We start from the raw sequence: 12,591 nt of genomic DNA, 5'->3' as shown, positions 1-12,591 counted from the left end.
AGTCTGAGGGAAGGCAGTGATCCAACCTTAACTGCAGAACCTGAGACGCTAAGTGTGATCTCCTTGATCATCTTAGACTTTGGAGGAAGGAATCCAGGGATTTCTAAGACCCAGTCCTGACCAATGCAGGGAGGGGCTGTGCCCACCTCCCTCCCGACCTCTGACTCTGGGACGGTTCTCCATTCCCAAACCTCCCCTCCTCCTGAGAGCCTCAGCTGTGGGCCAGGGTTCCCAAAACTTGAACCCCTGCCTCTCTCCAAATCTTCCCTATCCTGTAATTCTATTTTCCTTGGTGTAAAATGGACAAGTGGCAATATCCAAATCCTGTCTGGAACATTCTCTATTACACCCAAGGCAGCATTGATAGTACTAGAACAGGAGGGAGGTTGGACCTGTCTTTGACTTACCAATAGGGGTGGGAGGAACAAACTCACCTAAGTCAGGGACACAGACCTGGGGTATATCTTATCTTGGAGAGAACAGATGAAATCCCATGTGGACAGGGAAAGAAGCCCTGGTCCTCTTCCTCCTTATGCTCTGCTATGGCCAAAGATGTAGCCATTGTGGAGCGGCATTCCCTCATCTAAGGAGGTCAAGTTTACTCTTTATCTTTTCTCAGACTAGGGGTGGGGGTGGGGTAAGAGGAAGTGAAAGGAAGATGGGCTTGGAGTTCCCATTATGGCTCTGTGGTAATGAACTCAACTAGCATCCATGAGGATGGGGTTGGATCCCAAGCCTCACTCTGTGGGTTAAGGATCTGGTGTTGCCGTGGCTGTGGTGTAGGCCAGCAGCTGCAGCTCCCATTCGACCCCTAGCCTGGGGACTTCTCTGTGCTATGGGTGTGGCCCTAAAAAGACACATACACAAAAAGATGGGCTCAGTGAGAGAAAGGACAACTGCTGACCAGTGCTTTTCTCAGCCCTCTGCTTCCTGTCTCCAAGCCTCTCTCTTGGCCCCTAGACAGTCTTTCCCCTCTGACCATACTTGGCTGCCCTTGGCCCCTGACCTCTCCCTTACTTGGCCTGCCTTCTCTTTTGAGATTTGCTTTTCATCCTGGTCCACCAGTGTAACACCTGTCCAGAGACATCAGGGATGTCTACAAACTTCCCAGGAGCTGGCTGGGCCAGGTCAGAAGTGGTGGCCAAGAGCCCGAAAGAGTGCTTACTGTTATTGTCTTTGAGATTCCTTTCCTTTTCTGACTCTCTCTCCGCGTCTTTTTTTCCATGTCTCTCTTTGCCTCATGTCTTTAGCATTGTGCTATTTAAATTAGGTTATCAGTGGGTAAAGGGATGAGGAATATTTGGAGCCACAGACTGCACGTGACACATTTTCCAGAGTGTCAGTTTTACTTCTTTTCTTTTTCTTTTTTTTTTTTTTGCATTGTACGGCCACACCCTTGTCAAATGGAAGGGGTCGAATCAGAGCTACAGCTGCCAGCCTATGCTACCGCCACAGCAACTCCAGATTGGAGCCGCATCTGCAACCTACACCACAGCTCAGGGCGATGCCGATGTTTATCTGCTGAACAAAATCAGGGATTGAACCGGCATCCTCGTGGATACTAGTCGGATTCCTTTCTGCTGTTCCATAATGGGCACTCCCAGTTTTACTTTTAATATTTGGTGGTGGGAAGTTCCCTGGTGGCCTAGTGGTTAAGGATCCAGCATTGTCCCTGCTGTGGCTTGGATCACTGCTGTGGGGTGGGTTCTATCCCTGGCCCTCAGACACGGGCAAAAGAAAAAGAAGATTTGGTGTGGGAAGACCAATTATTTTTATACTAAAGCTATATAAATATGTTATGCAGTATAAGTCAAAATTTGCACTTTTTAAACATAATACATATACTACAAAGACATTTCTGGCTTGTGACAGGCTACTTAGCACTCTTCCAGAAGCCCCAGGGGAAAATTAGTTCTCCCTAAAATTAGGGGTCCTTCAGAGGAAATATTTAAGAAGCTCTACTTAGAGCAGAGGTGACAACCTAAGATAAACCTTAACACCAGACAAGAGTCAGGGGTATAAAGGAGTGAAGCAGGTGAAAGTAATGCAGTAAGGATTGGTGAGAGCTGGCAAACATGAGTCTGCCTGACCCCTTACTTAGCTCCTGCAAGAGCCGTGAGGGAATGTGGACTCAGTATTACCACATTCTTAGGGGAAGCCAGAACAATAGATTATGGTGAAATCTGCTTTTTTTAATGTTTGCAACCAATTCAAATATTTAGGAAGAAACTGTACAAGTCTGTAATGTCTGCAAGCTGATTCCACCTGTGGACCTCAGGTTTACTGCCTCTGACCTCTACCAACATTTCTTCTCCTTTCCAAAGTTACATGAGGCCAAATCTGGGCTTCCAAGGTCTCAAACTCTGTTCCCAAGAGTTGGGGACAGTGACGTTCATGAGCATGGGACGCTCCTGTAGGACAGCTTGGAGAGGTAGAACTGAAGAGAAGCTGTGGGGTACTGATGGCAGCTTTACCTTCTCCAGAAGTGCAAAGGAGCCGTTGGTCACTGTCCAACCGCCTTTGCCCTGAACTTCAGGGATATGGAGCTAAAAACATCTTGGGGTCTGGAACAGAAAACAAAAATTCCTCTGAGTTGGAAGGTGAGACAAGCATGAGAGACCAGGAATAGAGAGAAATGGGAGACCAGGGGGCACAGGAAGGAAGCTATGAGCCTGAACAGATGGAAGAAGTCAGAATTGAGACAGGTGAACTAGAGAGGGAGGAGTCTTTAGCCGTAGAACCACATAAGGGAAACACAGTTCTCACGCCCCTGAACCCCCCCACACTCCACCCCACACTGGCCTCATAACTGAAATCCTCTGTCCATCTGTCCAAGAGGTTAAAAATATCCAAGCTAGGTTCCCAGCCAGACATTTCCAAGAACCTGTTTACTGACCATTTGATTGACTTGGAGAGGTGGTCAGCCGCTCCATCGCCCAACAAGGACAGAGGATAAAACTTGCTTGACACCCCAGGACTCAGGCCTATGGGATTCACAATTATGTCCCCGTGTTCTGCCTTCTTCTTTCTCACATCATTCCATTGCCTGGAGATTACCAACCAACTGGTAGTCAGAAACAGCCCAACCTTCCTTGTTTCTTCATTCTTTTCTCCTTACATAACAGGTCCCATAAAGACTACAGCAGGGTGGAGTTCCCGTTGTGGCTCAGTGGTTAACGAACCCGACTAGGAACCATGAGGTTGAAGGTTCGATCCCTGGCCTTGCTCAGTGGATTAAGGATCCAACGTTGCCCTGAGCTGTGGTGTAGGTCACAGATGCAGCTCGGATCTGGCATTGCTGTGGCTCTGGTATAGGTCGGTGGCTACAGCTCCGATTAGACCCCTAGACTGGGAACCTCCATATGCCGTGGGAGCGGCCCAAGAAATGGCAAAAAGACAAAAAAAAAAAAAAAAAAAATACAGCAGAGTCACACCAAAGAAAGTTCAAGACAAAGATGGGAATAGCCTGAATAGATTAAATTGAGCCTAATCAGTATGGCTCACCTCCACTGGCTTTTGTGCTACTCAGTCTAGTCTACCTCATGGAAATAAATCAACCGAGATGCAATACATTTTTTTTTTTTTCTTTTTTGGCAGGCCCATGGCATATGGAGTTTCCGGGCCAGGGATCAGATTCAAGCTGCAGTTGTTACCCATGCCAGATCCTCAGTGCATTGTGCTATGCCAGGAATGGGAATGGAACCTGGGTCCCAGCACTGCGGAGACCTCGATCCAATTGTACCAAGGCGGGAACTCCACCATAACTTTTTTTTTTTTTTTTTTTTGTCTTTTCTAGGGCCGTACCTGTGGCATATGGAGGTTCCCAGGCTAGGGGTCTAATCGGAGCAGTAGCTGCCAGCCTATGCCACAGCCACAGCAACACGGGATCCAAGCCACGTCTGCGACCTACGCCAGATCCTTAACCCACTGTGGGAAGTCAGGGATCGAACCCTCAACCTCGTGGTTCCTAGTGAGCCACTGAGCCACGACAGGAACTCCACCACCATAACTTTGAATAAGAACTCTAATAGTTCCCCAGTGGCTCAGTGGGTTAAGGATCCTTTGGTGTTGCTACTGCATCATGGGTTCCATTACTGGCCCAGAAAATCCCAAATGCCATGGGCATGGTGGAAAAAAAAAAAAAAGAGAGAGAGGGAGAGAGTATGAGGGGGCTCTATACTGTCATGGTATATTTGGCACTCTCGGTTTCTCAGTTTATTATTCCAAATACGGGGAAGATTTCCCCTGGAGTTGTACACTGAAAAGTTAAGGAAGCTCAGTTAATGAATTTCCAGAAAGTGAGACAGTTACTCCAGAGGCCTGTGACACACACTGTGAGTATGAGAGAAAATCCTAGTGCTCCCAGATCTATACCACGGGCGTGTGCAGAGGGCCTGGCCTGACCCCATAGTGGGTCACTTCTCTCCTACTACAAAATTAACTGGAAGTTGAGTCAGCATCTATGCACTGAACTCTTCTCAGACTGTTTTGTTCCCCCAACACAGGAAGGGAATCAAGAGGAGCAAAGAGAGAATGACATTACTTATGATAAGTCAGAGAGGAAGAACAATTTTGAGGACAGGCCTGGGAATGAACTAACAAAGGGTGGTGGTAATTTGCCTCCTCATTTTATTTTATTTTTGGCCATGCCTGGAGCAGATAGAAGTTCCCAGGTCAGGTTTAGAATCTGTGCCACAACAGCAACCCAGTGACAACACCGGATCCTTAACCCGCTGCACCACAAGAGAACTCAGCCTCCTCTTTTATTTTAGCTAATAAGAATGTGTTTGCTTTGTTCTAACACTTCACATATAATCTTCTGAATAGTCACAGCAATCTTCTGAAGCAGGTGCTATTATTATTTCCTATTTTACAGGTAAATAAACTGTAGCACAGAGAGGTTAAACAAGTTGCCCAAGGTCACAAAACTTGTTAAGTGGTGGAAGTGGGATTTGAATTTAGATAGCTAGGCTCCAGGGTACATGTGCTTATTACCACACTACACTATTTCTCCTTAATAGTATAGGAAGGCTGATTGCTGGATTTTTTCTAGGCTATAGACTTCCTTTTATTGGGCCTGCAGCCCTGGATCTGCAGTCATCTCTGAGACGGAGTTTTACAGCTTAGGAAATGAGGTAGATGTAGAGTCAGAAAGAGAGTGGAACAAAAGTTTCTTCTTTTCCAGTCCAGAATTATTGAGGTCAGTATGCTTGGGACAGGGGTTGGGCCATCAGAGGGTCAGTAAAATATTTTCGTTATCCATCTAATACATTTCATCACCTAGAGCTAGTCCAAGGAAAGAATACTAGGGACGGGTCTATATGCTATTGAAAGAACTGGGCAAAAGTGACTTCTTCACCCCACTTCATAACCTTCAACTTGGATGCCATCGCTTTTTGTTGATCAGGTGCTTGGTCAGGTCATGGCCTATGGCATGCAGAAGTTCCCAGGCAAGGGATTCAACCAGAGCCACAGGAGTGACCCGAGCCACACAGTGAAAATGCCGGATCCTTAACCACTAGGCCACTAGGGAACTCCTGATCAGGACTTCTCTTCACACTTTTCGCTCCCAATACCTCAACCCAATTACATCCTTATGTTTCTAGTCTGTTCAGAGTTATCAAGGTTGCCAAGGACCCTGGCTATGGATATACCTGTTCTTTTCTTGTTAATTTTACTTTGTCTAGCTCTTTTCTCTCTCTCTCTTTTCTTTCTTTCTTTTTTTTTTTTTTTTTTTTTTTTTAGGGCCACACCCATGGCATATGGAAGTTCCCAGGCTAGGAGTCCAATTGGAGCTAGAGCTGTTAGCCTACACCACAGCCACAGTAACACGGGATCTAAGCTGTCTCTGCAAACTACACCAAAACTCAGCAATGCCAGATCCTTAACCCACTGAGTGAGGCCAGGGATCGAATCTGTCCCTCATGGATGTTAGTCAGATTTGTAATCCACTGAGCCACAATGGGAACTCCTCTTCTCTCTCTTTAGATAGTTTTCTTGCTGTCTTCCCGCAGATCTTCCTCTCCAAGATTGGACCTAATGAATAAATGATACTAAGAACTGGCTCTCCTCTAATGGCTGAACATGTAAGTTATAGCTCTTTAAAAATTAAAAGGCATATGAGAAAAGTATGGGAAAGGAAGACCCAAAATATCCACCCACTTAAGTGGAGAAGAAGCTGGACCAGGACCCGAGAAAAAGTACTTAAGCAAGCCTATGTGCAGAAAATGCTCTGTGGTGAGGTACAAGTTGTGTACAGAAGGCAAAAAGAAGTCTAGTGGAGACTTTTATGCTCTGAGGGAGGGATGCATTTCCTCTGCTATAGCTGCTTCCTTCCTCAGATTTTGCTGTGCTTTTCAGTATGATAGTCATTAGTCACGTGGAGCTAATTAAATTTAAACAAAAATAAAAACACGCTTCATCAGTAAGAGTAGCCATATTTCAGAGATCACTAGTCACATGAGGAGGGTGGCTATGCTATTAGTGCAAATAGAGAACATTTCCATCATCAGAGAAAGTTCTGTTGGACAGTGCCAGATTTGAGGTATTACGGTATTAGGAGAGGGTGCATATATGATTTGGCCCTTCAAGAACCAAATCTCTATCAGACCTTGGGTGTAAGTTATCTACCCTCTCTCCGTCATCCACTTCTTATATCACATACCAGTAGCCAGGCTGTGTACACAAACAACCAGGCTTTTATGCTCCATAGTCTCTCCATCTCTTTGTCCTGCCCTCTGGCCTGCTCTTGTCCTTGCTCCACCCTTCCAGTCCCTAGAAAACAAGCTCCAGAAAAAACTTTCCATCAACTTTGACCTAGTTTCCTGGTCACAATTCGAAAGAGGAGGTGCTAAATTCTTAAACAGGTAGAAAATGGAAGAGGTAGAGGTAAGAATAAAGGTGATAGTCACCACAGCAACAGAGCTAAAGACTGACACATCAGTAAAGAAAAACAAACAGAGCCAGGAGAGAGCAAAAGTGCTACTGAGAATGAAAGATAGACACAGACAAACGAAGATTGAAATGGAAAAGAAATCTTTTCACCTCACTTTCGACTCCATTTACATTGATTTTAAGAACTTCCAGGAATCTGAGGTTTGGAATTACTATGTGGAGGTTCACAGGAACACCAGCCCCCAAATAAAGGCTAGGACTAGATTTGTCTGCAAAGGTTTAAAAGAGCCAGAAATCATAAAGTATGTTGACCTCTGCCATCTCAGGGTTTCTCATCCTAGTCACTCCTTCAGGAATAATAAAAAGTCATTTCAATTAGGGGTAGAACTGTGGAATCAATCTATTGTTATTACCCTGCAGAGAAGTAACAGGAACTGCAGAGGTATATTCCGAACGGTAAGGGTGGAGTCGAATATTCAGCAAACATTTACTGAGTTATGATCATGTGCTTGCATAGGAACTGTGTGAGGAGCAGCAGAAATAAAAACTGGTAGCAACCTTCAAATAACTTGATATTTATTACTCTAAATCCTTAAGTCCTATGTTACATCTTCTTGCATATAAACCAGGTTTATACTGGGAAGAAACTATGATGAAACCAAATCATAAAGTAGGGAATCATAACCCTTCCCTTTCAAATCCCGTCACAAACTTCATTTCCCTGTATTTCAAGAGCTCATTCAAAAAAGAAAAAAAAAAAAAAAAAAAAAGCCTCATGCACACCCAAACTGAAGGAACTTAGTAGTGACTAGCTATAGATGTAGAAAACTAGCTTAGACCACCAGAAGATCCCACTACAGTTCTTTAGTGAATTGGAAAAAAAGACAATGCAGCTAAAATGGCTTCCCTCTTCACCCCTCCAACCCCTGCCCTGACTGTATTCATTAGGGTCAACAGGAAATGTTCTCTCTACAAGGTTTACAACAATGTGAATTGCGAGTTAGGGAGAGACCTCCTTTAGGCAAATTTTCTTTTCTTTCTTTCTTTCTTTTTTTTTTGTCAAAAGGGCTGCACCCGCCGCATATGGAGGTTCCCAGGCTAGGGGTCGAATCCGAGCTGTCGCTGCCAGCCTACACCAGAGCCACAGAAACTCTGGATCCGAGCTACGTCTGTGACCTATACCACAGCTCACGGCAATGCCAGATCCTTAACCAGTGAGCAAGGCCAAGGATTGAACCCACAACCTCGTGATTCCTAGTCGGAAGGAATCTGCTGCGCCATGATGGGAACTCCCAAATTTTCTTTCTAATAAATTTCTCTAATACCATTTCACAGACAAGAAAACCAACATTTTTTTCCATTAAAAAAACTTTATTTATCTTTTTTACAAAGAATACCCCCACCTGGGGTGAAAAATATATCTGGTTAAGTACAAAATATAGTTTTTGTCATACAAAAAGATATACAATTAAAAAACAACAACAAAAAAAATGACACCACTTTTAGCCCACATACTTTCTCAGGAGAGGGTAGAGCTCAGGGCTCTGACACAGGACAGCGAACAAAGTGCTAAGGCTGAGAATGACTGACCAAGTGCTGGTGGCTGCAGTGAGAGAGGGGCTATCAACATCCCTGTCTCCTAACACTGGGGGAAGGGAGCCCTAGGGGCTTTTGTGAAAACCTGCCCTCTAGTTTCTCATGGCACCATCTGGATGCTCTAATCACAGTGTTGGGGCATTTTGATCGAGTTCTTCCTTGGCTTTGGAGATGTCACAGTAGGCAAGGCTGATAGCAGCAACCCTTCTCATATAATTAGAGTGTCAGAATTGCAGAATTCTGTACACTGGGACAAAGTCTCAAAAGTAGTGAGAAACACTTTTTTTTTTTTTTTTTTTTTTGTCATTGTGCTTACCCCAGAGACACAGTAGACCAATTTTGGCTTACATCTGAGATAGAGGGGAAAAAAATTTGACACAAACTAAAGTGCTAAGACCATCACCTCAGAATCAATTCCAAGGAGTCATGTGAGAAGAAAAACACATTTTCCCACATGAAAATGTTTGCCAACAGAAGAACACAGTGCAATAGGCTCTAAAAATGGCTTTTTAAGACCTTTGGTGGGGCATAGTTACTACTGCTTTACGCCACATTAAAGCACTTTCTAAACAAAGACAACTTTAGAGCTTCTTCCCTTTAATTCACATGGGAAGCTCACTCTAAACCAAATAAGCTCTGGAGGATTTTTCTTTTTTGTTTTCTTTTATCTATAAGTGCACAAACAAAGGGGAACAATGATTTTAAGAACATCTTTTTCCCAAAGTTTTGGCCATGATTTTTTTCCTTTTCATTCTTCTAGTTTGCTAAATTGGCTTTTCTCCACATGGCAGAGGTTCAAGATCTATTGTTATAACAGTCTGAAATCCCCTCCATAAAACCTTGGGAAGACCACACCAGGAGGCCATTTCTACCCCTTATTTAAAATGCCTCAATTCTCAAAAAAGATCTGAGAAAATGGAATAGGCCTAAATTTGTCTGTGTTTTTAAACCCATCCAGCAAAAAAACCCTTGTCACAACATCTCACTGGCTGAGGACGACTGCGCACCCTTTAAGGCCCAAGAGATTGCCTGATGATCACCTCCTACACCGGAGAGTCAGAGGCTGGGGTGGATCTGTACCCCACTGCAGAGACTGTTGAGTCTCCTAAAAAGTCAGTCCAGGAAGAGAGGTGAAAAGAAAGAAGTAGGTATAGCTGCTTCTTTCCTTCCACATGTTCACTGCACGTTGTTGTTGAGGATGCAGGGATCCACCTGGGAGGAAGAAAGAAAAGGATATTTTAGTTTGGGTAAGAACTAAGAGAACAACCCAGTTTAGTAATCCCTCCAAGTCAACTTTCCACTGAAGGCTTAGGACAAATGTAGTGGCAAAATGACAATTCTTACCTCACTGTAAGTAGGTGGTGGCATGAACTTAAACTCAGGAGCATACATAAAGATAGGGCTGTCTTGAGAGCCATCTGTGTCATCTAGCAGAGGAGTGGTGGGGCTCTCCAATCGGTGATCTTCAGGAATGATATCCATATAGCATGGAGGAGCTACAGAGACAAAGTATGGGGATAAGAAGCCTGGCCAAGAAATGCCTGACCATCACAATTTTACAAACCCAAGCAGACCAGAAGGGAAGAAAAGACATTAGGTCTGGCTCACCTTCGGGGGTATCAGGGATGTTTAGATCTACCCAACTCATCTCGGAGCTGGTTCGGCTGGCCATGCTGGACGTCCGGCTGCTGAGGCCTGACCTGCTGCCAATTACCAGCGGCAGGTCAAGAATGACCTTCTTGGAGCCAGGGACACTAACGTAGATCTAGAAAGGAACACGGGAGTTTGTTAGGCTAGAGATCTGGAGAAAACATCACTATTGTTTTGACAGATGAACAATTTCTCTCTCCAACCCTACAAACTCACCAGTAAGAAGTATTCAACTCGAAGGATGTTGCAGCCCAAGATAGAAGGCCTGATCTTCTGCACCCGAAGGCTCTTGCCACGCCATGATGCACAGGTTCCTGAGATAATGTGATTGCCTCTGACCGATGACAACTTCTGCGTCAGTACTTTGGTTTGGCCATTGGCAAGGTAAGTGTGGCGGGCTACAATGGCAGCTTTGGGCACCACAATGCGGGAACATGTATTCTCAAAATCAGCATGGATGTTAATCTCATCACCTAGCAATGGGAAAGATGAAAACTGATGCTCAGTACAATCAACGACTTTTCTTTTGTCCCTTTCTACAGCCCTCATCCCAAACCCACAGTTTCTGTTTTAGCAGTCTCCCATTTTAAGCACAGATTTTTACCTTCACAGAACCCTTTTCTGTCGATTCGAGCAGAGACAGACACCCGGCCATCAGGAATGAACATGCAGGAAACTTTCTTCTCCTTTTTAGCAGACACAGGTGCCTATGTAGAATGGAGGTGTTTTGAGAATTTCTAGAGATCCTTTCCCTGCTTTCCGTTCCTTTCCAGTACTTATTTATAGTAGGTAGCCTTCCCTCCCACCTTGATGATTTAGGACTTGATTCCCCGAGGGGCTTCACTTTTAATGCCCTAGACATTTGACTTAGCACCCCTGAGCCCAAAAAGAACAGAATCTTAGAATGACCTTACCATTAAATCAGGGGTATTGACATCCACTAGATCCATCACTTCGAAGTGTTTTTTTGTCTCTTGAGTTGGCTGGCTTGGGCGATCAAGAAAAGCCTTCACCCAGTAGTCTACACACCCATATTTTCCTTTGAAAGATGTTCCCAGAGGCCTTTATAAAGAAAAAGGAAACAACTAACTTAAAAAAATGCTCTCCAAGAACAGTGAGTGATCAAAGGAGGGGAAGATTTTTAGAGACAGATAAGTCCACAGATGCATTTAGCTGATACCTACCCCTGAGGAAGCTCAAAGCCAAACTTGTATTCATATTTGTTTCCAGGTCTCATGATCACCATCTCATTCTCCCCTGAAAAGAGAGATAAGCAAGTAACCATTAGGTTTCCTGTTACACTTAAAATGCATCTGTGCCGATAAGGAATTCTTAGGCATCACGCAAGAGTATTGCAGAACTCGTATTCTCATCCCTTTTGTTCCTAAATGACAGATTCTGATGTATTTTGTTGGGCAAAAAGTTGCAAAGCCCTGTAGTGTTGACAGGCTCAACCAGGACAGTTAAGCTACAATCATCTCAAACAAGAAGCAAGCAAAGAATAAGCAACTTATGCACAGAAATGTTTCAATAGGTAAGGCAACATCCTTCAACATCTCCAGAACACAGCACCACAAGAAATTGTACAAATCACCCTTTTGGGTGGGCAGGGATTGTAAATTAAAAAGAAACAAAAAGATAAGGAATTGACACAAAATTCAAACCACACCACCGAGCAACTTAGAATATTTAGTGTAGGCTCTATTTATTCGTATCAACTCTCTTCTAAAATCAGCTTTCGCCCTCCAGTCAACAGCTGGGTCACTTACCTGTTGGGTGGTCGTCCAGGAGAAGAGTGTCTTCATAGCGCAGGTAGTCCAAGGTCTGTTTGCACTGCTGGGATCCCTGCATCCACAGGACTTTGGCCACTCCACAAGCCAGGATCCTGACAGCTTTGATTCGAGTGACTTCACACACCTCCACTATCACCCGGCCAGCCACCTTCTCCCCACAGCCGTACACCTTTTCGGGGTCGTTAAAGACCACCTCAAAAGACTTGATCTTCTTGAACATCACCATGTTTGGGCTCGGTTGACTTGAGAGTTAGAAACGGGGCAGGGGGCAGGAGTGAAAAACAAAACCCCGAATCAAAGGGCCCTTTGCAATGAATTAAAATTATTTCACTTTTCAACTCTCTATTAAATGTTCGACAAGATGTTCCCTTGCTGGTTGTGCCAAGGTATTTCAAAAGAAAAATAAGCTCTTTCCTGTCTTTCCTCCAACAGCTGGAGGAGAGCTCCGGATCTCGGCGGGAAAGCTAACAGCGATCTGCCAGAGGAGTGGAAAGGATAGCTTGTGCTGAGAGCTATAAACTGCTCTATATAGTAGCCGGGCAGGCAGAGCCACGCGAGCGCTGGCCCGGAGGCTCGTGCAGCCCTCGTGCACAGCCCGCCCATTGGCTGCCCGCTCCATGTTTACCAGGAGCCCGACCAATCAGCGAAGTCGCAGCGG

The 12,591-nt window shown here is 44.7% G+C and overlaps 1 protein-coding gene across 1 annotated transcript; it reads right to left on the bottom strand.

Annotated features, from left to right (window-relative positions):
* Window positions 1-9,250: 9,250 nt before the first annotated feature.
* TXNIP (thioredoxin interacting protein) lies at window positions 9,251-12,421 on the bottom strand. The gene is given in 8 exon segments (NM_001044614.2): window positions 9,251-9,702; window positions 9,835-9,986; window positions 10,099-10,255; window positions 10,357-10,613; window positions 10,745-10,847; window positions 11,055-11,202; window positions 11,325-11,397; window positions 11,910-12,421. Coding segments are annotated over 8 exon segments (1,176 nt in total). The 5' UTR covers window positions 12,160-12,421; the 3' UTR covers window positions 9,251-9,666.
* Window positions 12,422-12,591: the final 170 nt, after the last annotated feature.

This window comes from Sus scrofa, chromosome 4 (assembly GCF_054392235.1).
Source record: "Sus scrofa isolate SSC_HxYL_T2T_F1_AM1 chromosome 4, Sscrofa_HxYL_maternal_Yorkshire_Landrace_v2.0, whole genome shotgun sequence".
NCBI lineage: Eukaryota > Metazoa > Chordata > Mammalia > Artiodactyla > Suidae > Sus > Sus scrofa.
Note: the sequence above shows the minus strand (reverse complement) of the source record. Positions and strands in the feature narration are given on the sequence as shown.